This window comes from Mus caroli, unplaced genomic scaffold (assembly GCF_978045245.1).
Source record: "Mus caroli unplaced genomic scaffold, Mus_caroli_1 scaffold_12, whole genome shotgun sequence".
In the NCBI taxonomy this organism is placed as follows: Eukaryota; Metazoa; Chordata; class Mammalia; order Rodentia; family Muridae; genus Mus; species Mus caroli.
The window spans coordinates 53,950,312-53,975,435 of NW_028227267.1; the positions used below are offsets into that span (position 1 = coordinate 53,950,312).

General features: G+C 42.5%; 2 protein-coding genes across 3 annotated transcripts; one reads left to right on the plus strand and one right to left on the minus strand.

The window, feature by feature from the left end:
- Positions 1–1,421: 1,421 nt before the first annotated feature.
- Ska3 (spindle and kinetochore associated complex subunit 3) lies at positions 1,422–17,998 on the minus strand. Its single transcript, XM_021181811.3, has 9 exons — positions 17,834–17,998; positions 14,854–14,915; positions 13,940–14,105; positions 12,050–12,458; positions 8,788–8,894; positions 6,688–6,773; positions 5,068–5,268; positions 2,872–2,975; positions 1,422–2,429 (listed from the first exon to the last, which is right to left on the minus strand). The coding sequence occupies exons 1-8, from the start codon at positions 17,994–17,996 to the stop codon at positions 2,874–2,876; spliced, it is 1,296 nt and encodes a 431-aa protein (XP_021037470.1). The 5' UTR covers positions 17,997–17,998; the 3' UTR covers positions 1,422–2,429; positions 2,872–2,873.
- Positions 17,999–18,049: 51 nt separating this feature from the next.
- On the plus strand, positions 18,050–18,782 carry Mrpl57 (mitochondrial ribosomal protein L57). 2 transcript variants are annotated; one of them, XM_021181810.3, is made up of 2 exons: positions 18,050–18,146; positions 18,341–18,782. In XM_021181810.3, exon 2 carries the CDS (start codon positions 18,349–18,351, stop codon positions 18,655–18,657), a length of 309 nt encoding a protein of 102 aa, XP_021037469.2. In that variant the 5' UTR covers positions 18,050–18,146; positions 18,341–18,348; the 3' UTR covers positions 18,658–18,782. The 2 variants fall into 2 exon arrangements, with proteins under 2 accessions (XP_021037469.2, XP_085684813.1); XM_085828687.1 differs by having other exon boundaries at positions 18,062–18,137.
- Positions 18,783–25,124: the final 6,342 nt, after the last annotated feature.

Here is a 25,124-nt window from a genome sequence, read left to right on the forward strand (position 1 = left end):
AAATGTCAGGTTACATAACAAGGTGAGAGCTAAGGAAAGGACATCCCAGATTTTAGAGACCATCAGGGCTGTGCAAAACAGTGTAGGCCACAAAGAAAGAAAAACTATTAATGCTCAACTTCCTCATCTGAAGTGCCAGTTACCTACCTCAAATATAAGAACTACATATGCTAAAAACACAGCATTTAGAAGCACACGTGACAGCTAACTCTCAGTAAGCCACACTATGTTCAGTAAACATGAGACCGAGGCAGAGGCTCGCAACAGCAGGTAACTCATTTGGGGGATGAACATGAATTTATACTTGGATATATAGTGTAAGTCTATGTAGTATGACAGTATAACACCAGAGAGCTATACTGGGATCTGGAACCATCCAATACTTTTCAGTTTGCAATAACAAAACTACAGGTAGCTTAGAGGATGGGAGGGCTTATCATTTTATGGGAAGTGCAGGGTACAGCTCACGATGGATGTGTCACCTCAGTCGTGCCTCTGCGTGTTCAGAAAAGCAAGCTCTCCTTCCATGGTTCTGAGAGTCCCCAGCACTGATTGGCATGCTTAGAGACTGCAAAGCTGCTTGGTTGAATCTAGAACTGGGTTGTAAGTTTTTAAGTGTAGAGCAAACAATGTCAGGTGTCAGTTGCTCAAAGACAGGAGAGAATGAGGAGAGCAGGCAGGGTTAAGATCCAAGGCAGGATGCTGAAGACTGGTGTGGCTAAACTGCACATTGCAGGAGAGCAGTCACCTAGGCCTCAGTAAAGACGGATCTCATTTAATAAGACCAGTGGGAAAATTCCCCAGAAGGACCACAGTGAACTAGAAGTATCATCACCATTCTAAGTGACAAAGCTAGGATAGAGCTGCTGAGGGTGAAGGCCAGGGAAACAGTGACTTTACCTCTGCCCTTGTCCATTTATTCTCTTTAGCAAACCCTAAAAGGGCTACCTAGAGCTACTCTCTACCTCTTCTGTCCTTCCTTCAGTCCATCCCAAACTTCATGTCTAAAATTAACATCATCTTTGGCAAACTGAACAGTAAAAGGAAGTCTCTGAATTCTCGGCAGCCGTGAAAGAAGTACTCTGCCAGAATCATTAGCCCTTTGTAGACTAGTCTCTCTCAACATTCCCTAGAACATCTCTTCTTCCCTGGATCCTTAAAAAATTATTACATTTATCCACTGTACTTTATGTGTGTTTTGTGCCCATGGAAGTCAGAAGAGGGCATCAGATCCCTTGCAACTGGAGTTATAGATGTAAACCACCATGTAGGTACCTGGAATCAAAACTGGGTTCTCTGCAAGAGCAAAAGTGCTTTTAACCCCTGAGCCATCTCCCCAGACCCTCTCTCTACAACAGCAGAACCATTCAGTTATGGGGACTCTTCACTACAAATGCCATGTAGTAAGGGCTGAAAGAAATTTCAGAGTTGGCAACATAAAAGGTGGGCTACTCAGAAAATCATTTATTTTACAATATGTACAATAACAACAACAACAAAAAATACAAGCACTTACTACCATTATCCTGGAATTTTTCCATTTGATTTTTTTTAAAAAGAATTATTTGTGTAGATGAGTACATTGTAGCGGTCTTTAGACACACCAGAAGAGGGCAACGGATCTCATTACAGATGGTTGTGAGCCACCATGTGGTTCCTGGGATTTGAACTCAGGACCTCTGGAAGAACAGTCAGTGCTCTTAACCACTGAGCCATCTCTCTACCTCTCCACTTGATTTTCAATGCACAATTAGAATAATCTTTATGTCACACAAAATTTCCTAAAGCTGCCAGACGGTGGTGGTGCACATCTTTAATTTCTACTCAAGAGGCAGAGAGGAGGATCTAGCCTGGTCTACAGAGTAAGCTTCAGGACTGCCACAGCTACACAGAGAAAACCTGTATTGGGAGAAAAAAATTCCCAAAACTAGTAAGTCAACTGGTACTTGCTAATTATTTCTCAAAATTGTAGCCGGACTCTTCAGAACACCAGCTCCCTGTTCCCTACCTGGCTGCAGCACAAAGCTCTCCCAAGTAGCACTATCATGAACTTGGAGAATTACTTTCTAACTGTTCTTGGATCAGAAGGATCTTGGGCTCAAAGGCCATTAGATAGTTCCAGAATCAAGACGTTCCCAAGGCTTCTGGCTCAGAGTAGGTGATCAGAACCTTCCAGGTAGAATCAGGAGCTGCTGGGTGGTCAAGCTGGAGATGGAAGTTGTAGAGGCCATCACAGTGCGGTGAAATGGAAACATTCATGTAAGAATGAAATAAGAGAGAGGCTGGGAGAAAGAAGACTGACTGCCAGCAGGAGCCCTCTCTCCACTTCTACTGGTCTGTGCTAACCAGTTATAATCCTGAGAACCTTAGTCCAGCTCACTTTCCTGTTCTGTCTAGCTTCTGTATTGGATGTATCCACTGTACAATTCCTACAAACAGAAACAAAATCAAGTAAGGACAATTAAGAGACATCAGAACAGAAGGCAACATCATAGCTAAATATTTTATACTTTACACACCCACACACTATAAAAGAAAAAAGCTATGTGGCGACATTTGCCAAAGCAGGCAGGCAGATCTCTGTGACTTTAGGCCAGCCTGGTGTATGTAGCAAGTTCCAGGCCAGCCAAAGCTATACACTAAGACTATTTCAAGAACTGATAATGAAAATTAAATTTCAAATGGAGGGTGTTAGGAGTGGTGGGTTCATTATTGCACAAGCAGACTTATAATAATCTGGGAACGTGGGATCCCAGGGACGGTTTATGGCACTGTGAAGGGAAAGGGACCTGGCCGCCACTCTCACCCTACTTGTCAAATGTCTTGGGTAACCCAGGCACGGGCACAGTCTGCAGGTGTGTTCTTACTCACCGTTACCAGTTTTCCTTGTTGGCAGCGCCTCGGGTGCCCTTCCTCCGTGGCATCACTTTAACATCCATGGAAGAAACTAGGTTTGAGGTGTGCTTTGTTATCATCTAAAACAAAACACATTTCTTTTTATCAGGTCATGTGAATGACAAATCGGCAAGGTGTTATAAACATTCAAGAAAAGCCATAAACTTAAGGGTTACTTACAATACTTAAAAAACAAAACAAGGGCTGGAGAGATGGCTCAGTGGTTAAGAGCGCCGACTGCTCTTCCAAAGGTCCAGAGTTCAAATCCCAGCAACCACATGGTGGCTCACAACCATCCATAACGAAATCTGATGCCCTATTCTGGAGTGTCTGAAGACAGCTACAGTGTACTTACATATAATAAATAAATAAATTTAAAAAACAACAACAAAAAAAAACCAAGCAGGGCATGGTGGTGCACGCCTTTCATCCCAGCTCTCGGGAGGCAGAGGCAGGTGGATTTCTGAGTTCAAGGCCAGCCTGGTCTACAAAGTGAGTTCCAGGACAGCCAGGGCTATACAGAGAAACCCTGTCTCAAAAAACCAAAAAAAAAAAAACCAAAAACCAAAAAAACAACAGCAGTTCAGACACTGAATAGTAAAGAAAATATAAAATTGTAACTTCATATGGAAGTTTGATGTCTAAAGTCTAAAGACACATTTACTGAAGCTAATGGAAATATCCCGAGAGCCATGTTGTCTTGATGAGGATGCAAAAAAAAAAAAAAAAAAAAAAAAAAAGACAGGAAGACTCCCCAATGCACTGAAGAGAATATATGCAGCAGCTGTGAGTCTGTGCACTGTAGACAGCAAATGAGCACCCTCATAGACGGGGAGGCTCACAGGCCCCAGCTCTTCCAGCTCTTCCTTGAGTATGGAGACACAGTGAATGAGAGTGAGCCCATCGACAGCGGCATAGCCACTCATAAACAAACCCTCAGTCATTCTCCTCTCTCAGTCAGAGTCTCTCTCAATATAAAAACAGAGGGCGCTGCTTGGGAAGGGGAAGGGGATCTGCAGGAGAGAAACAGGAGAAGGTAATGGGTGTTTGCGTGTGTCTGTAAATACGAATATATTATGTACATGTATGAAAATGTCACCATGAAAACCATTACCATGTATAATAGTAACACATTACCATGTATTACCATGTATAATAAACTTACGCAATTAAAAAATGGAAAGGAAAAACTGGAAGGAGCACAGTGAGTGTAAGGTGTTCTTGGGACTGGGCAGGTGACAAAGTGGCCAAGTGCTTCTATACCATACACAAGCCCCAGTGTTTCACCCCTAAAAAGAAGCAACCAATAAGACAAAGACAAGGTCTCCTTACCTTCTCATAGAAAGAAGCCCTACAGCAGGAAAGAGTAACCCCCACCTGCGCTCTCATAATCAGATGGCTCCTTACCTACTTTCTCTTCTAGGAAAGCAAGCAGTCAGGTGGTGGGACTGGAGACAGCAGTTAAGCTCTTACAGAGGGCCAGAGTTCAGTTCCAGCTCCTCACTATTGCCTCTAAGGCTAGCTCTGCCGCCCTCTTCTGACTACTCAGGCACCTGCATTCAAAGGTACACACCTACACACCCATTATACACACAATTAAAAATAGATGTCTCACAGTTTACTGCTCTCATGGCACCCCAGTAAGGCAGACCAGCTCCAGAGCAGTCACACAGGAAGTCTCTGCACCCCAGCACTAACTGCTCAACACTATAAAGCAGACTAGAGTCAGACTAGTCCTCTTGTAGTGTCTACTAGTTGGTGGTGCCATCCATACTCCACAGTCAAATATTTTAATACTATGTGAATCAATACTATGTGCCTGCAAACTGACAGTTTGAGAAATGCAGGCACGTGTTATTAATGAGACCTTGCTATGGAGAATTATAGGGCAAAGGACACTCTCACTTTTAATTGGAGGATAGCTAATATAGGAACTACAGATTAAAAACTAACAGAAACAATACACTGTAGAACAAGCTACAAGACAAAATTCCCCAGGAGAGTAATATTGATAACACCAAGTTAGAAACTTCTGACTGGTTCAGGAAAGCCTTGCGGTTTTTCTCAATACCCAAAGCATGATGGTAAATATGACAGTTTATATGCAATTGCAGTTTTCTAACACAGATATATAATTTTGAAAATATTAGGGAAAAAAACCTAGAAAATGACCTGGAGAATGTCTTCTGGAATCGCAGTAACTTTCGGAGGAGACGGTGTTGCAAAATTTTCACAAGAAGTAATTGCTGAAGAAGGGGGCTCTGCAAAACTCTGATAGCATTCATCTGAATTTAAAATTAATGGAACACAATCTTTAATTTCCAAATCAGTTGATGAAGTATTTGGTTTTGATAGTGGATAATCTATAGATACCTACAGAATAAAAATGAATCATTAAATTATGGTAAGTAAATAATAATGTTATAATTTTTTTACTTAAATTCAATTAGTTGTGTTGGGATTCTACTAAGGCAGACCCTGAATGATCCCATCTTCCTGACTGAATGCTACCCAAATCAAGAAAACCATATACAGAACACAACCTTCTATCTTCACTACTAATCTAACTGGAACAACTCAATAGAACAGTGGCTGAGCTCCAGATATGGACAGACAGACTCCCCACCCCACCTCGGCAGCACAAGCCTGAGTCAGGAGAGCTGGACTGAGGGACCAGGGAGCAGCGTCTGAGGCCTAAGGAAGGTGATTAGCGCTTTCAACTTAATGAACTTTACCAAACTTGTGTGATCGCTACAATGGGAAGTTTCAAGCCAGCGCAGAATTTAGGTGCTAAGGTAGAGAGTACGGGAGCAATGGGAGGAAAGGCTAGTCTGGCTAGGCATGAAAACCAACTCAGAACGGAGCATTCATATACACTGTCTGCACACATGCAGGCTCTCTCCCACATCCAAGGGAGGCTGAGCATCCATTAACTCATGCTAACTCTCAAGTTAATGAAGACAGCACAGTTAGGAATATCCCATCACCAGGGTGCCTTCCACAGGAACAGAAACACGACAAGTGGGTGTGTGGTGTGTGCAGGAGGGTGAGGAGGTCACACTCAATCCTCAGCTAAAGAGCAAGGGCAAGGTCACTGTGAGCTACATGAGACACTCTCTCAAAAACAACAACACAACACACACACACACACACAGCACCAAAAGATGTAAATTCACTGAAAATGGCCAGCATGTGCAGTGGCCACCCTGTTAATATGACGCTGTTGACCTACACCTGCACTGTCTGGTATTTTTAGCCACAGCTCAGGGACACTAAGCCACATTTTATGAGCTTAAAAACTCTGAATAGTGGCTGCCGTACCAAACACTAAAAACAGCAGAACATTCCCACCAATATCAACAGTCTGTTCCCTCGAGAGAACCAGTTTGACCTGTTTCTATTCATTCTTTCTTCTTAATATGTGCGTATAATCCTTTATCTTTAAGCGTCACATTTCTTGAAAATCATTTCTTTTAAGTCTTCTGATTTAGACTATGACAAGATTCATGGCCTCAGCTCTCAGATGTGCTTCATACATTCATTCTGTCGCACTGTCACACTGATTCCATGCTTCCACACTCCTTTCTACACCGTTACAGATCTGCACTAATTTGCTTTCAACAAATTTAGATATATGAAAAAAATAATGGCTCCTTATTTCCAGTGCTAGACTACCTCCCAGCAGCGCACTGCCCACGCATTCCTAAGAGCGGCACTGGGCTGACTTGTTACCCATACTGTGTCCAGAAGTAAAGTCATAAGCAGAAGATATGAGCTTTAGTGGAATTTTACCAAATCTGTTCTGTCCATTGTAGAAGGAATTTTCAAACCAGGAGTGCAGAATTTAGGTGGCAATGGTGAATTTACGTATTCCACATCTAGAAGACATAAAATAGGCATGAAAATTAAGTTGAAATTAGTATTTCAACTTTTTTTTAAAGACTTATGTATTTTATTTCTGTGAGTACACTGTAGCTGTCTTCAGACACACCAGAAGAGGATGGTGGAACCCGTTACAGATGGCTGTGAGCCACCATGTGGTTGCTGGGAACTGAACCCAGATCCTCTGGAAGAGCAGTATTTTGTTTGTATATATGTTTGTGCATGTTTGTGCTTATGGAGGTCAGGAAAGGACGTCAAAGCCCCTGGAATTGAAGTTATACGTGGTTTTGAGCACCATGGTTGCTATCAATCAACCCTGCTATCAATCAACCCAATACAGTACTGAACCTGTTTTCCTTCTTTCACCAACTGCTATTTCTTTAATACAGTCATGCTCTTCCTTACAGAACTGTAAGCTACTGTGAGTATGAGCCAGCTACATTTCTAAAACTTGCTTGTACCAGCAGTGCTTATAAATATAATAACACATCGTTCAATTAACACTTTTTCTTTTAAAAAAAATAAGTACAAAACTTTGGAAAGATATGATAAAGACAGTTTTGAACATCTGTCAATAAAGAGGAGAGCTCACAGATTTGCAAAAATCAAAAAGTAAACAGGTTCTGAAGATATGGCTCGATGGCTAAGAGCACTGGCTGTTCTTCCAGAAGACTTGAATTCAGTTCCCCAGCACCCACACGGTAGCTCCAGAGGATCTAACTTCTCTTAGCACGGCCACAGGCACTAGGGGCACACGTGATACTCTCTCTCTCTCTCTCTCTCTATATATATATATATCTATATCTAACATTTTTTTGGGGGGTGGAATATTATGGTTTCTGAGACAATCTCAAAGTAGCCCACGCTGACCTCAGACTTCGCCTTTCCTCCCTAGTGAGGGAATCATAGGTGTGCCTCACCAAACCTGTTAAAACGAGCTTGCCCAGTCAGAGAAGAGCCTGCTCTGCAAGCATGAGGACCCGAGTTCAGATCTCTAGCACCAATGTGCAAAGCTGGACATGGCAATATGTGCTTGCAACTCCAGTGCTGGGGGGGCGGGGGGGGGGGGATAGGGGGTGGGGGGATTGGGAAGGCACATTCCTGAAGCTCACTGGCCAGTCAGCCTAGCCAAACCAATAGGCTCCAGATTTGATGAGATAACCTGTTTCAGAAACAAAGATGATGAACAACCGAGGGAGATGCTCTAGTCATCCTTTGGCCTCCACACAAGCCCACATGAACATGTCCAACCACAGTAGGTTAAAATGTGGAGAACAAAAACCTGACACACAGTGCACATAATCACAATAATACTGAACGCCTCCTGGAGCTGGACGGATGGCTTGGCTGCTCTTGCAGAGGACCCAGTTCCAGTTCCCAGCACCCACATGGTGGCTCACAACTGCCTGTAATTCCAGTTCCAATGCCCTCTGCTGGTCCCCAAAGGTACAAGGCACAAAAACATGAAAGAAAGAAAGAAAGAAAGAAAGAAAGAAAGAAAGAAAGAAAGAAAGAAAGGAAGGAAGGAAGGAAGGAAGGAAGGAAGAAAGAAAGAAAGAAAGAAAGAAAGAAAGAAAGAAAGAAAGAAAGAAAGAAAGAAAGGAAAAGAAAAGAAAAGAAAAAGAAAAGAGTACTATGTGTTGCTGTAATTCCCAACTCCAATAAGCCCATATAAAACACACAACCCAATTATTATAGTATAAGCCATATACATAGATTGGGCAGATCTAGCATTGTACGGACTTAGTCCCCAGCTCTAAGACCCTTTGCTACTTGTGACTTACTTCTCCAGGCCACACACCAGTTAAAATGGGGAGAAGGTTCATTTGAATCGCCCAAGAGACAACTCCTCTTGAGGAAGCAGAATTAACATCAGAATACAAACAGCATCAGGACAACCCACAACACTACACACTAAAAAGATGCAGAAAACTATCAAAAACTAGAGAATCATTGCTTACAAAAGTAATTAGGAAAGGGTACAAAGGAGAAGCTGAATTTTAAACTCACCGTTTTCTTCCATCTGCTGGATTATGGGACCAGGAATGGCAAAAGAATTCTCACTGGTCACGGGCCCTGTTCCTCTGGCTTCTCCACTGACGCCACTCAAAAGGGAACTGTAAAGTCATAAGAGTTAACATTCAACCTTCGTAGAAAAACTTCATCTCACTTATTTCAGTCTGGAGTAGCTCATTTTGGTTTATGAAATAAGGACCAATGGAAGAAATCATTAAAATAATCAAAAAATAGATTTAATACTATTATCTTTTACTTTAAATATTTAAAGTAGTATACATATTCAGTTTAAATATTCAAATGTAAAGCACGGGTTGGAGGCACAGACATGCAATCCTAGCACCTGAGAGACAAATGATACCTTGTCTTGATCACCTTGACGAGGACTAACAACCTCTTATTGTGGAATTTTGTTACCCAGCATATAAAGGCAGTAAGTAGCAACGCATTAATAACCTAGTATCGAAGAATTTTTATTAGTCTGATAGAAAGCAAAATTATTAGAAGCTCAATAACAAGTTGGGGGTGGAGAGCTGACCCAGTGAGAACACTGGCTGCTCTTCCAGAGGAGCAGGGTTCAATTCCCAACAGCCGCCTCTAACTCTAACCCCAGGGAATTTCAAGCTTTCTCTGCCTCACAGGTCCAAGGTGCACAAGACACAGATCCAGGCAAACACCCAAACACACAAAATAAAATGAAAACTTTAAAAACCTGTCATTATTTTAGAGTAAAAAGATTGAGTCTGTCATTTTATTAAGACAGATTTGCTCAACTGTGGAGACATAGAAGAAATCCCTGCATGCTGTGTGGGTTCTACCACTCCTTACATTCTCTAAGGAAAGCGATAGCTCACGTTCTACTGATGAAATTAGTGATTCAAGAGATTTAAGTCGGGTGTGGTGGTGCGCGCCTTTAATCCCAGCACTTGGGAGGCAGAGGCAGGCGGATTTCTGAGTTCGAGGCCAGCCTGGTCTACAAAGAGAGCTCCAGGACAGCCAGGGCTATACAGAGAAACCCTGTCTCGAAGAAACCTAAAAAAAAAAAAAAAAAAAAAGATTTAAAATCGGGGAGGGGGGGGTTAGCATTTGAAATGTAAATGAAGAAAATATCTAATAAAAAATTGAAAAAAAAAAGAGATTTAAAATATGAAGTAGCTGAAATCTTTCTAAGAGTTGCCTGGAGAGATGGCTCAGAGTCTCCTGCCCTTCCAGAAGACCCCACTTTGGCTCCTGGCACAGTCATCAGGGGCAGCTCATCTTACTCCAGTCTCAGAGGCTAGGAGTAAAAATAAGAAGTGACGAAGGCAATGGTGGTGCACACCTTTGCTCTCAGCATCCTGAAGCAGGGGCAGGGCAACCTGAGCTCAGGTCATCCAGGACATGTTAGAGAGACTCAAACAAACAAACAAAATCAACAACAAAAACGGACAAACACAAACCCCCAAGTTTTGCGGGCTTGGATGCCAGGAAAGGGGAACTCATTTACTGCTGGTGAGAGTGCAAGCAGGTGCTGCCACTATGAAAATCAAGTGTGGGTGGTCCATATAAAGCTGGGGGTGTAAAGCTAGAAATAGCTCTTCCATGTCACTCAGCCCCACTACTCCTGTGCGTTTCCTACTATAGAGATATCTGCCCAACTATCTTCACTGCTGCTTTCTTCAGGGCAGCCTGGAGGTGGAAGTAGCCTACGTGCTCAGCAGCTGGTAACAGATTTGAAATGCGGTGCACGTACACAGCGGATCATTAGTCACCTGATAAAGATGAAATTAGGACATTTGCAGGGAAATGGGCGGAGCTGTAAGCCATCGTTCTGAATGAGGCAACCCAGACCCTGAAATGCAAACACGTCTCCTCTTGTATGTGGAAAATGCAGAGGCACCTGCTAAGGGGACATGAGAAGTAGCTTTTAAGGACAGCATGGGGGGGGGGGGGGAATAATAGAATAAGAAGGATAAAGTGGTGTGAGGGATGTGAGATGAGATAAAGGCAGGATAAGGCTAACTAACACTAAAGATCTTTGAAAAAGTCATGGAGACCTCCTACTGTAGACGCTTCCTAATACATACACACATACAGAAAGTTTAAAAGGAGGTACCCTCTATCAGGGACACTGGTCATGACCCCTGAGACACCACAAGCTACCAGATTAAAAAAAAAACAACCCAGTACCTGGAATAGGTTACCTTTTGGAGCTATTTGTTAGCGAGGCCCATAGACTCCCACACATTACAGACAAGATATACCCACTGGAGTTTCAGAAATAAAACACTTTCTAACTGAAATTATGGCCTAATCCACAAGATAAAACAGATGCATAAAACTACTACTGGGGACAAGAACCTGTGACTAGATGGATCTTAGGAGGAAAACCTACTTTTATTAATTCTGCTCCATGGACAGAGTACTAAACTGAGGCTCATGCCACAGATTAGTGGACATACTCACCCTTTCTTTTTTGAGACAGGTTCTCTCTATGTAGCCCTGGCTGTCCTGGAACTTGCTATGTAGACCAGGCTGGCCTTGAAATCCCACAGATCAGCCTACTTCTGTCTCCCTCCCAAGAATATCCAGCTTGGAAAAGCTCCTTTTTTCAGATGACCATTAACACAGAGATACACAAGTAGCCAACATGGGGAGGATAAGAGGTCAGGGGTCATCGTGGAAGAGGCAGTAGAGGACTACATTGCAATAGTGCTTTCCTGGTACAAGAGGGCAATTGCATATATGAACTCACAACAGTTTTGACAGAATGCACGAAATCCCAACATGCAGGAGGAAGGTTGCAAAGTCCCACCCTTAGCCGAGGAGTCACAGGCAACTGTTAACTGCTGGGAGAGGTGTGGTCCCTGGTAGGTAGACTATGCACTAGCACTATGCGGGAAGCACAAATCAGACTCCAAGGGTTATTTAAAAAAAAAAAAAAGCCATGAATTGGGGGAGGGTGATGCTAGAAGAATTAGGGGACGATAATAAAAAACACTGTATAGAGTTTTCAAAGAATTAACAAACATTATTTCCAAGGGGCTGGATAGATAGCTCAGCAGTGAGCATCTCCTACTGCTCTTGTAGGACCTGAGTTTGGTTCCCAGCATCCATACTTAGGGAGCTCACAAATGCCTGCACCTCCAGTCCCAAGGGCATCCAGTGGCTCTGGCTCTGAGGGTTCTTGCACTCACCAGCACACACCCACACATGGAATTAAAAAAATCATAAAAATAAACCTTAAAAAAAAAAGCCAAACCCTCGAGTTGCTAACCTTTTAATGTTCTTCATATTTTTAAGTCCCATTGTGTAATCTTCATTTAAACACATAGTATGTTCAGATATACCAAAGTGTTCTAATTTAGGAGTTTCACACTCAAAATCATCCATCCTTAGAGCACACCGAGGGGTCTTCAGCACGGGAACAGACGGTTCTTTGGCAGGAGGGGTCTCAGCTACATGTTCTTCTTTGAGGCTGGCAGCTGTCTGGGGAGGGTTTGCTGGGACTTGGGAAATGATGTATCGCTGAAGTCCAAAGTCTGAGAGCTGTGGGCTTCGCAGAGGCTCTTCAGAAACAGAATCGCTCGGAACACAGGGATCAGACAGCTCCTTCACACCAGGCTTTTGAATGTCTTTACACACAGCTAACTCTGGGGTGGAGTTGTTCACTCTGTGCTCACAGCCTGGGAGGAAAAGTCAAAGAGGTAAATCCTGGCTAAACATCAGACAGAATTTCTTGATTATTAAAATATCACAGAATAGTCGCCCGAAATGTTCCATGTCAGTAGAAACTCGATTCTCTTAAGTTTTCATTTCAACTGTCTCTTCTGAGAGTCTGACATATACATCTTATCTCCTTGTATTCTATCTAGATACTTTAAAGAAATGAAACTATTTTAAAAAATCAATACCCACAAAGAAGATCCAATTTCTTACTTCCTCAATGTGATTTACTGATCAGTCTTAGTATTTTCTGAAAGTATTAATATGAAATTAGTATATAATCAACTGTTCTAGATTTAACACAAACTGTTAACAGTATAATTTTAATCTTTTAATTTTGTAAAAATTTTCAATTACATTTGTGTGTGTATGTGAGACAGACAGACAGGCAGGCAGTGTACACGTGGTGATATCCAATCTCTCCTTGTGGGTTCTGGAGATCACACGCAGATTGTCAGGACTGGCGACAGTTCATTTACCCAGAGGCACCTCGCCAGTTCTAGACTTAACTGCTAAGCACTTGGGTGGGTACAGAGGGAAAGGAGTATTTGAATCTATGCTTCTTTTACGAGGAAATCAAATTACATATTACACATTTTCTAATTTCGAAAGTAAACTGAATTCTGATATATCATGTTGACTAACATAGTTACCACACACATATATACTTATTGGATTTCATTAATGCTGTCTTACATACAATGATCATCTTCATAAAAGACCACGATACGGAAGCATATGAAAGCCAGCAGCTCAGAGGTGTGTGCAGAACGGTGGCGGCAGCAGGTAACACTGGCAACAGACAGGCCGGTTGACTGCCACCTAGTGCCCTTCAGACACTGGTCTCAAAAGGCTGCAATGTGCTCAGCTCTAACTGGTCTTTATAGAACCCCATGAAGTGGACACATTAGTTATCCCCACCTTGCACTGAGGAGCAAGGTCAGTAATTAGGCTCCAACTAGTACCACTTTTGAACTGGTGACCCTCCTCCCTCAGACCTAGGACTACAGCATCTTTTGCTTTATGAAGTCTCCAGGGCACAATAACCAGTCCTTTAAAAAAAAATTATTAATTTATATAGCTTAAACATCTTGTTCTGCAGAAGAAGAATCTGAATAAAAAAGAAATAGAAAATTCCTGTGTGGTTCTCCAGCTACTTCCTGGCAGAGCTAAGCAGGCATGTTTTATCCATCTTGTCAGGTGACTTTACCTGCACTTTTTCATTCTCAACAGCTCAAAAGCTCTCATCTACCACTGTGGAAGGAGAGCAAGGGAAGTTTTACCTCTTACTGCCAAGTCTTGCTACTACTGTCAGGACCAGGGGGATGACTTCCCAGGTAGCTCTGCCTGGCAGTGCTGAACTAGCCCGGCTGAGCCCCCAGCTGTCGTAATCACTCTGCCTGTGTCCACACTCAGATGCCGGGGGATGAATCAACCAAACCTGAATCCTCCTTGTCGCGTGCTTGGTAGCCATACTTCTGGAAAAACTCTCTTAGTTTTCTGACGTCTGCTGAGGTTTTTTCCATCAGTATTTTTGTTGCCTTTTTGAACCTTGTGCTTTCTTGGTTCTCCAATCTTGCTTCATGGAGAAGAGCGTTAACATTATCCTTTCAGGAGGAAAGCAAAGATATTACACATTTTCTAACTTTCAAGTTTACTCTGTGGTGGTTGCTATTATGTTTAAGTTTAAACTTACTCTGCTTGACAGACCAAAAAGCAAAAACGCTTTCCAGTATGTAAGCCCCTAGCTTGTACAAGCTGGAGCCTTCCCTTTCCCCAGACACTGAAGACTATTCTTAAAACTGACTGATCTTGGAAGATCTGCTGCTCTTGCTAGATAATAGGTCCCAAGAGTGTTATTTCTGCTTTTATAATGAAGTTTGCTCACTCTGCTCAAAAAAGATGATTAGGACAACTGTTAGACATATATGTTAAATGAGGCCTTGCCGACATGCAGGAATAGCACATGTAATCTAGGGGGTTTGCATTTATTTTATTATTATTATTATTTTTGTTTTGGGTTTTTTTTTTTTGAGACAGGGTTTCTCTGTGTAGCCCTGGCTGTCCTGGAACTCACTTTGTAGACCAGGCTGGCCTCAAACTCAGAAATCCGCCTGCCTCTGCCTCACCACCGCCCAGCGGTTTGCTTTTATAAACCCTGGACTAACTGCTTATCTTTGATGTACTCTCAGATGCAGTCCTGGCGCCAATCAGTTCAGGTACCAGTATCCAAATAACCTCTTCTTATTAAAATCTTATTCTCTGTTAGGTTGGTGATCTCTGGGTGACCCTGCACCCATCACAACTAAGGCTAGAGAAAATTACCCACATAGAAAAATTGTAAGTTAATAGTACCTTTAGAGTCTGGACTTCTGAATGAAGGTCATGCAAAATTCTCCCTGGAGAATCTTCAAAGTCTTCAAGCAAGGAAAAAAAGTTCAATAAATATGAGGAAAACAAAACAAAACAAAACAACAACATATCAATGCAGTTTCTTAACCATAAAAGTCCCGCTGGGCAGTGGTGATGTACACGTTTAACACCAGCACTTGGAGAGGCAGAAGCAGGGAGTTTCAGGATAGCCAGGGATACAGAGAAGCTGTCTTGAAAAACAAAAATAGAAATAAAGAATAAAAGCCTTCAAGGAACTACAGCACACATGAATTGCATAACTCTCCAGGCACAGCAACCCATGCCTTTGATCCAGAAGAGTGAGGCAAAGGTAGATGGATCTGCTGGCTTCAAGGCCAGACTAGTCTCTGATCAACAAGGCAAGAACTACATAGTGAACTCACCAAGATAAAGTACACCGAACACCAAATAAAGCATATAAACACACTAAGTAGCAAATGATACAATGGAATAAGACTTGATATGGGTTTTACTCTACAATGTGGATGAAGGTGAGAACGAGGCTAAAGGACAATATTCTAGGGCTCCTATTACAGGAAAGGTCCAGAAGAGTCAGGTCCACTGCACAGAAGTCGACACAAGGTTGCCTAAAGCCTGTAGGATGGACTGTAATAGGATTACGGGGAACAGCTGTCTACTGGCAAAGATGTGTTTTCTTTCCTAATGAAGCAGAGCTTGGGTTTCCTGACGTTAACAGAGAAACACATGACAGGTGGCAGTGGGGCACGCCTTTAATCACAGCATTCAGGAGGCAAAGGGAGGAGGAAATCTGAATTCGAGGCCAGCCTGGTCTACAGGGTGAGTTCCAGGAGAGCCTAGGCTACACAGAAAAATTCTATCTTGAAAAACAAAAATAAAACCAACAAACAAACATAAAACAAAAAGAGAGAGGAAGAGAGAGAGGGAGGGGGACAGAGGGAGAAAAAAACAACACCCATAAAGACAGACACAAGGCTTCTGTAATAAAATTTTGGGGAGTTTGGAAGTTATTAAACTCTAAACCCTCCTTACTAGCAGTCACACAACTCTGACTGTACCAATGAAACACATTCTTTAAAAAGTCTTAGCGTATGTAAATTATCTCAAAGAAAATGTATTAAGTTCATTTCGTGATTCATCACTATAGTCATTGTCTTAGGTTATCACTGCTGTGATGAAACCCCACAGTCAAAAGAAACTTGGGGAGAAAGGGTATATATTTGGCTTATACTTCCACATCACTGCTCATCATCAATGGACGTCAGGCAGGAACTGATGCAGAGGCCATAAAAGGGTGCAGCTTATGAGCTCAACCTGTACGTATGGAACCAATGAGCACCAGCCCAGGGATGGCACCAGCCCAGGGATGGCACCACCCACATCAATCACTAATTAAGAGGATACTCTCAAGGCTTGTCTGCAGCCCAGCCTTATGAAGGCATTTTCTCAACTGAGGCTCCCCGCTCTCAGATCATTCCAGCCTGTGCCAAATTGACATAAAATCGGCCAGAACAGTTTTGAAAGTGAAGACGCTGGCAATACTCCCTGTATTTTTTTTTTTTACATATTAAAGAATTATTACAACATTTTCTTGTAAAACAAATAAACAAAAAGTAAATGAAGTTTGTGCAGAGGGAATGTTTTAATAAAACTACAGACTAACAAACACTTGGTGAAAAGAACTTTTATACAGTTGAAATACTAATGAACTTTAGTATAGTATGCCGAATTAGCTCAACAACATAAACAAATAAAGCATATTTTAATTCCCTAAAATAAGAAGTTACAAAAAAAAAAGCTACAACAGTAAGTGATGTCTGTTATGAATTAAGTAGAAAATAAGTATACTCTTTTTACTTTTCTGTATTTGAAATTTCCTACAGTACATGTTACTTCTACAGTCTCCAAAACATTTCCAAATGGAGAGTTAGTTATAAATAAGAGGAATCTGTGTCTACGGGGTGCAATTTTTGTTGTTTTGTTTCTGTTTTTCAAAGCAGGAGTTTCCTGTATATATCCCTGGCTGTCCTGGAACTCGATTTGTAGATCAAGCTGGCCTCAAACTCAGAGATCTGCCAGCCTATCTAGATCTTCTAGAGTGCTGGGATTAAAGGCAAGTGCCACTACATTCGACCTACTGGGTGCGAGACAGATTACAATTATGACATTTTATGATAATCTCAAAATCTGAACTACTTTTGCATCGATTTTTTTCTTTTTTTTCTTTTTTTTTTTGGACAGGGTCTCACTAAGCCTGGTTGATTGGCCAGGTGCTACCTATGAGACCAGGCTGGCCTGGAACTCGCAAAAATCTACCTCCTTCAGCCTCTTGAGTGTTGGGATTCATGGCGGACGCCACTCCTTGACCTTGCAACTTTTTAAAAAATCTCTAGTACAAGTTAGAAATGATGTTTAATTTTATTATTAAAAACAAAACAAGGGGCGGGAGAGATGCCTCAGTGGCTAAGAGCACTGGCTGCAATTCTGGAGGTCCTGAGTTCAATTCCCAGCCACTACAAGGTGGCTCACGACCATGTATAATGGGATCTGCTGCTCTTTTCTGTCGTGCCTGCATCCACGCAAATAGAGCATTCATATACATATATAAACAAATCTTTAAAAAAAGAAAAGAAAAAACGAAACAGCAGTGCCGAGTATTGGTACTTCAAATAGAGTGTCAGTGGAGAAAATGTAGATGCTTGCTTCAATAGGGGCCCATTCGAGTGAGACGAAATGACTTTACACGTACAGAAAACAGGGTTTTAGTGCATCTTAATACAGTTGCCGCTGGATGTTGTTAATAAACACCCAACCACCAGCTCGCCCCCGCTCCGCCTGCGGCCACAAGGAGAATTTGTCCACACTGCTTCCATCACAGATCAGCTACGCCCCGTGGACGACACCGCCCGCTGAGAACCGCACTCTCCCGCCCGCGCCCACTCACCGCTGTCCTCGCCGTCCAGCGCTCTCAGCAGCCGGGCCGTCTCGCTGTCCAGCGTGGTGGCCAGACCCCGCAGCTTACAGTGGAAACTCTGGATGGGGTTCATGCTGAGGGCCGCCGAGCAGACTGCGGACCTCCAGTCCGCTCGAACGAACGCGCTACACATTTGAATCCTGCGCAGGCGCAGAAGGCGTCTCTCGCGAGAGCGGAACTCTTGTATCGGGGCCCCAGAGAGACCGGAAGCAGCACGCCGCCGCGTTGGTCGAAGGACGCGGAGCGCGGAGGGGAGCGCGTCCCGGGCCGGTTGGTACGCGAGGTGGGTTTTCGGGGAGCCCCCACCCCCATATCCTGCAGTGTAGTCGGCTCCCGGCTACTCACTTCGGGCGAGAGGCCGAGCGCGCTCTGGATTCGGCCCCGTGGCCGCGGGATGTGGGCGCCAGCTTGGCACGTCGGTTGCTCGCTTCCCGGGTCCGGGGCTCAGCGACCGTGGCTTTCGTGTCATTTCCTCAGGGGGCACCATGTTCCTCACCGCCGTCCTCCTCCGCGGCCGCATTCCGGGCAGGCAGTGGATCGGGAAGCACCGGCGGCCGCGTACCGTGTCTTTCCAAGCGAAGGAGAACATGATCCGTCGCCTGGAGGTGGAGGCCGAGAACCACTACTGGCTCAGCATGCCCTACATGACAGCAGAGCAGGAGTACGGCCACGCCGCGGAGCGACGGGCCCAGGCTTTTGAAGCCATCAAGGCAGCGGCCACTTCCAAATTCCCTAAGCATAGATACATTGCAGACCAGCTAGACCATCTCAACATCTCGAAGAAATGGTCCTAACCCTTCAAGATTATGGATACCGGACTGCTCTATCCTTTCTTGGTCCTGGAGCTGAGAAAATGTAATTTATATACCAGTGTGACCCCTTCGACCAGTATCTTATTAAAGCAAACATGATTGATTAATAGTTGTCTCATACGGAATACTTGGGACCCTACCTAGGCGTTTGTTTCACACCTGTAAACCCAACATTAAGAGGTGGAGGCAGGAAAATCTTTGCTGATGTAGTTACTAAGAACTAGACTCAGAAGGCCAAAAGAGACTATTTGGGGCTCCATATATACATAATTGGTCTATTTTCAGGATTGTTTTTTATTTTTTCTGGCCTCAAGCTTGCAGCAGCCCTCCCTGTACCTAGCTGCTGGAATTACAGGCATGGTTCCCTGCCCTTTTGTAAAATGTGGGGTTTTTTTTTTGTTTGTCTCACTATATAGCCATAGAACTTGCTGTGTAGGCTAGGCTGGCCTTGAACTCGGAGATCTACTGGCCTCTTCCTCCCAAGTGCTGCGACTAAAAACAAGTGCCACCATACCTTGCACCTTTTACATTTAAATGCTGTAAAACTACAAACTTTTGAGTCTTAAGGCTGAGGTACTTGGCTAGAGCTTTGTTGTAAAAGGGGTGTTTTTTCTTACTTTCTGTCTAGTATAGCCATTCTCAACCTGTTGGGCATGACCCCTTGTGGTGGTGGTTGCAGAACCCTTTCACGAAGCTGAGTATCAGAGATTTGTATTATGATAACAGCAAAATTACAGTTATGAAGTAACAATGAAAATAATGTTATGGTTGGAGTCACCACAACATGAGGAACTACTAAAGAGTGTAAGGGAGGTTGAGAACCACTGCTCTGGACTAGAGCCTGCCTTTGATTTCACAGCATTCTGTAAGTGGAAGTAGGATTTGAAGTGTTAGGTCAAGTTCCATGCAGATTTGAGGCCAGCCTGAGATACATGAGACCATTTCTCAAAAGAAGAGTGTTTTCATTTAGAATTTGGATTCTGTGAGTGGACATGTGAAGAAAAGATGTTTACTAGAATTGTTAACAGGAAAATTTCTGTTTGTTTGGTTTTTTGAGCTCATCTATATTGCCCATCCTAGCCTGGAAGTCCTAAATGGATACAAACAGTGCAAGTTTTTGTTTGTTTTTTTAATGTTGTTGATTTGTTTTTCAAGACAGGTTTTCTCTGTGTGATGTTGTCAGACTCACTCTGTAGACCAGGCTGACCTCAGACTCATAGAGAACTGCCTTCCTCTTGCCTCTTAAGTGCTGGAATAAAGGTGTGTACCACCACCCCCTGTGCACACAACTTTTTTGAGTAGGTCTTGCCGGGCTGTGTAGGTTGTTGAACTTATGGGCTGAATTGACCCTCCTGACCGAGTCTCTCAAGTTTCTGGGTCTACAGATGCAGAGCAACTTGGGATTTTTTTTATTATTAATATTATTATTATTTTTTAATACAGATCTTACTGTATTGTCTTGGTTGGCCTCAAATTTAGATGGGCACCTATCTCTGTCTCCCTAGAGCTAGGAGCAAGGTGTATATACTACCATACCCAGTCCTTTTTAATCGTTTATTTTTTTTTTTTTCAGTCAAATGAGGATAGTTTATTGAATGCCACACCCCAAGACTGAATGATCAGAGTCATAGGACAGACTTTGGAGTTGAACATTGAGTTAAAATCCTACAGGGCTTTTAAGTCTAAAATCTACTAGCATCTGTGCCAAGTTATTCCCCAATCTGGATTTTTTTTTTTTAATTAGGTAATTTCCTCAATTACATTTCCAATGCTATCCAAAAAGTCCCCAATACACTCCCCCCCCCCAGTCCCCCACCCCTTGGCCCTGGCATTCCCCTGTACTGGGGCATATAAAGTTGGCAAGTCCAATGGGCCTCTCTTTCCAGTGATGGCCTACTAGGCCATCTTTTGATACAAATGCAGCTAGAGACAAGAGCTCTGGGGTACTGGTTAGTTCATAATAATGATCCACCTATGGGGTTGCAGTTCCCTTTAGCTCCTTGGGTACTTTCTCTAGCTCCTCCATTGGGGGCCCTGTGATCCATCCAATAGCTGACTGTGAGCTTCCACTTCTGTGTTTGCTAGGCCCCGGCATTGTCTCACAAGAGACAGCTATATCTGGGTCCTTTCAGCAGAATCTTGCTAGTGTATGCAATGGTGTCAGCGTTTGGAAGCTGATTATGGGATGGATCCCTGGATATGGCAGTCTTTAGATGATCCATCCTTTCTTCACAGCTCTAAACTTTATCTCTGTAACTCTTTCCATGGGTGTTTTGTTCCCAATTCCAAGAAAGGGCACAGTGTCCACACTTTGGTCTTCGTTCTCCTTGAGTTTCATGCGTTTAACAAATTGTATCTTATATCTTGGGTATCCTAAGTTTTTGGGCTAATATCCACTTATCAGTGAGTACATATTGTGTGAGTTCCTTTGTGAATATGTTACCTCACTCAGAATGATGACCTCCAGATCCATCCATTTGCCTAGGAATTTCATAAATTCATTCCTTTTAATAGCTGAGTAGTACTCCATTGTGTAAATGTACCACATTTTCGGTATCCATTCCTCTGTTGAGGGACATCTGGGTTCTTTCCAGCTTCTGGCTATTATAAATAAGGCTGCTATGAACATAGTGGAGCATGTGTCCTTCTTACCGGTTGGAACATCTTCTGGATATATGCCCAGGAGAGGTATTGCTGGATCCTCTGGTAGTATTATGTCCAATTTTCTGAGGAACCGCCAAACTGATTTCCAGAGTGGTTGTACCAGCTTGCAATCCCACCAACAATGAAGGAGTGTTCCTCTTTCTCCACATCCTCGCCAGCATCTGCTGTCACCTGAATTTTTGATCTTAGCCATTCTGACTGGTGTGAGGTGGAATCTCAGGGTTGTTTTGATTTGCATTTCCCTGATGATTAAGGATGTTGAACATTTTTTCAGGTGCTTCTCTGCCATTCGGTATTCCTCAGGTGAGAATTCTTTGTTCAGTTCTGAGCCCCATTTTTTTTTTTTTTTTTTTTTTGGTTTTTCGAGACAGGGTTTCTCTGAGCCCTGGCTGTCCTGGAACTCACTTTGTAGACCAGGCTGGCCTCGAACTCGGAAATCCGCCTGCCTCTGCCTCCCGAGTGCTGGGATTAAAGGCGTGCGCCACCACGCCCGGCTCTGAGCCCCATTTTTTAACGGGGTTATTTGATTTTCTGGAGTCCACCTTCTGGAGTTCCTTATATATATTGGATATTAGTCCCCTATCTGATTTAGGATAGGTAAAGATCCTTTCCCAATCTGTTGGTGGTCTTTTTGTCTTATTGACGTGTCTTTTGCCTTGCAGAAGCTTTGCAACTTTATGAGGTCCCATTTATCGATTCTCGATCTTACAGCACAAGCCATTGCTGTTCTATTCAGGAATTTTTCCCCTGTACCCATATCTTCGAGGCTTTTCCCTACTTTCTCCTCTATGTTTCAGTGTCTCTGGTTTTATGTGGAGTTCCTTAATCCACTTAGATTTGACCTTGGTACAAGGAGATAGGAATGGATCAATTCGCATTCTTCTACGTGATAACCGCCAGTTGTGCCAGCACCATTTGTTGAAAATGCTGTCTTTTTTCCACTGGATGGTTTTTGCTCCCTTGTCAAAGGTCAAGTGACCATAGGTGTGTGGGTTCATCTCAGGGTCTTCAATTCTGTTCCATTGGTCTACTTGTCTGTCGTTATACCAGTACCATGCAGTTTTTATCGCAATTGCTCTGTAGTACAGCTTTAGGTCAGGCATGGTGATTCCTCCAGAGGTTCTTTTATCCTTGAGAAGAGTTTTTGCTATCCTAGGTTTTTTGTTGTTCCAGATGAATTTGCAGATTGCCCTTTTCAATTCGTTGAAGAATTGAGTTGGAATTTTGATGGGGATTGCATTGAATCTGTAGATTGCTTTTGGCAAGATAGCCATTTTTACAATGTTGATCCTGCCAATCCATGAGCATGGGAAGTTTTTCCATCTTCTGAGATCTTCTTTAATTTCTTTCTTCAGGGACTTGAAGTTCTTGTCATACAGATCTTTCACTTCCTTAGTTAGAGTCACGCCAAGGTATTTTATATTGTTATTGAGAAGGGTGTTGTTTCCCTAATTTCCTTCTCTGCTTGTTTATCCTTTGTGTACAGAAAGGCCATTGACTTGCTTGAGTTAATTTTATATCCAGCTACTTCACCGAAGCTATTTATCAGGCTTAGGAGTTCTCTGGTGGAATTTTTAGGGTCACTTATGTATACTATCATATCATCTGCAAAAAGCGATATTTTGACTTCTTCTTTTCCGATTTGTATCCCCTTAATCTCCTTTTGTTGTCTAATTGCTCTGGCTAGGACTTCAAGTACAATGTTGAATAGGTAGGGAGAGAGTGGGCAGCCTTGTCTAGTCCCTGATTTTAGTGGGATTGCTTCCAGCTTCTCACCATTTACTTTGATGTTGGCTACTGGTTTGCTGTATATTGCTTTTATCATGGTTAGGTATGGGCCTTGAATTCCTGATCTTTCCAAGACTTTTATCATGAATGGGTGTTGGATTTTGTCAAATGCTTTTTCAGCATCTAACGAGATGATCATGTGGTTTTTGTCTTTGAGTTTGTTTATATAATGGATTACATTGATGGATTTTCGTATATTGAACCATCCTTGCATCCCTGGGATGAATCCTACTTGGTCAGGATGGATGATTGTTTTGATGTGTTCTTGAATTCGGTTAGCCAGAACTTTATTGAGGATTTTTGCATCAATATTCATAAGGGAAATTGGTCTGAAGTTCTCTATTTTTGTTGGGTCTTTATGTGGTTTAGGTATCAGAGTAATTGTGGCTTCATAGAATGAGTTGGGTAGAGTACCTTCTGATTCTATTTTGTGGAATAGTTTGTGAAGAACTGGAATTAGTTCTTCTTTGAAGGTTTGATAGAACTCTGCACTAAACCCATCTGGTCCTGGGCTTTTCTTGGTTGGGAGACTATTAATGACTGCTTCTATTTCTTTAGGGGATATGGGACTGTTTAGATCATTAACCTGATCTTGATTTAACTTTGGTACCTGGTATCTGTCTAGAAACTTCTCCATTTCATCTAGGTTCTCCAGTTTTGTTGAGTATAGCCTTTTGTAGAATGATCTGATGGTGTTTTGGATTTCTTCAGGGTCTGTTGTTATGTCTCCCTTTTCATTTCTGATTTTGTTAGTTAGAGTTCTTTCCCTATGCCCTCTAGTGAGTCTGGCTAAGGGTTTATCTATCTTGTTGATTTTCTCAAAGAACCAGCTCCTCGATTGGTAGATTCTTTGAATTGTTCTTCTTGTTTCCACTTGGTTGATTTCACCCCTGAGTTTGATTATTTCTTGCCGTCTACTCCTCTTGGGTGAATTTGCTTCCTTTCGTTCTAGAGCTTTTAGGTGTGTTGTCAAGCTGCTAATGTGTGCTCTCTCTAGTTTCTTTTTGGAGGCACTCAGAGCTATGAGTTTTCCTCTTAGAAATGCTTTCAGTGTGTCCCATAAGTTTGGGTATGTTGTGGCTTCATTTTCATTAAACTCCAGAAAGTCCTTAATTTCTTTATTCCTTCCTTGACCAAGGTATCATTGAGAAGAGTGTTGTTTAGTTTCCACGTGTGATGGCTTTCTATTATTTATTTTGTTATTGAAGATCAGTCTTAGTCCATGGTGATCTGATAGGGTGCATGGGACAATTTCAATATTTTTGTATATATTGAGGCTTGTTTTGTGACCAATTATGTGATCAATTTTGGAGAAGGTACCGTGAGGTGCTGAGAAGAAGGTATATCCTTTCGTTTTAGGATAAAATGTTCTGTAGATATCTGTCAGATCCATTTGTTTCATAACCTCTGTTAGTTTCACTGTGTCCCTGTTTAGTTTCTGTTTCCATGATCTGTCCATATGTGAAAGTGGTGTGTTGAAGTCTCCCACTATTATTGTGTGAGGTGCAATGTGTGCTTTGAGCTTTACTAAAGTATCTTTAATGAATGAGGCTGCCCTTGTATTTGGTGCATAGATATTCAGAATTGATAGTTCCTCTTGGAGGATTTTACCTTTGATGAGAATGAAGTGCCCTTACTTGTCTTTTTTGATGACTTTGGGTTGGAAGTCAATCTTATCAGATATTATAATGGCTACTCCAGCTTGTTTCTTCCTACCATTGTTTTGGAAAATTGTTTTCCAGCCTTTCATTCTGAGGTAGTGTCTATCTTTTTCTCTGAGATGAGTTTCCTGTAAGCAGCAAAATGTTGGGTCCTGTTTCTGTAGCCAGCCTGTTAGTCTATGTCTTTTTATTGGGGAGTTGAGTCCATTGATATTAAGAGATATTAGGGAGAAGTAATTGTTGATTCCTTTTATTTTTGTTGTTAGAGTTGGTGTTCTGTTTTTGTGGCTGTCTTCTTTTAGGTTTGTTGAGGGATTACCTTCTTGCTTTTTCTAT

Coding starts and splice junctions, on each gene's coding strand:
- Ska3 (XM_021181811.3), bottom strand. CDS start 17,996: ATGTGTAGCGCGTTCGTTCGAGCGGACTGGAGGTCCGCAGTCTGCTCG. Junction 8,895..12,049: donor AATATGAAGAACATTAAAAG/GTTAGCAACTCG, acceptor ATGACTTTACAG/TTCCCTTTTGAGTGGCGTCA. Junction 5,269..6,687: donor CAATGGACAGAACAGATTTG/GTAAAATTCCAC, acceptor TTTATTCTGTAG/GTATCTATAGATTATCCACT.
- Mrpl57 (XM_021181810.3), top strand. CDS start 18,349: ATGTTCCTCACCGCCGTCCTCCTCCGCGGCCGCATTCCGGGCAGGCAG.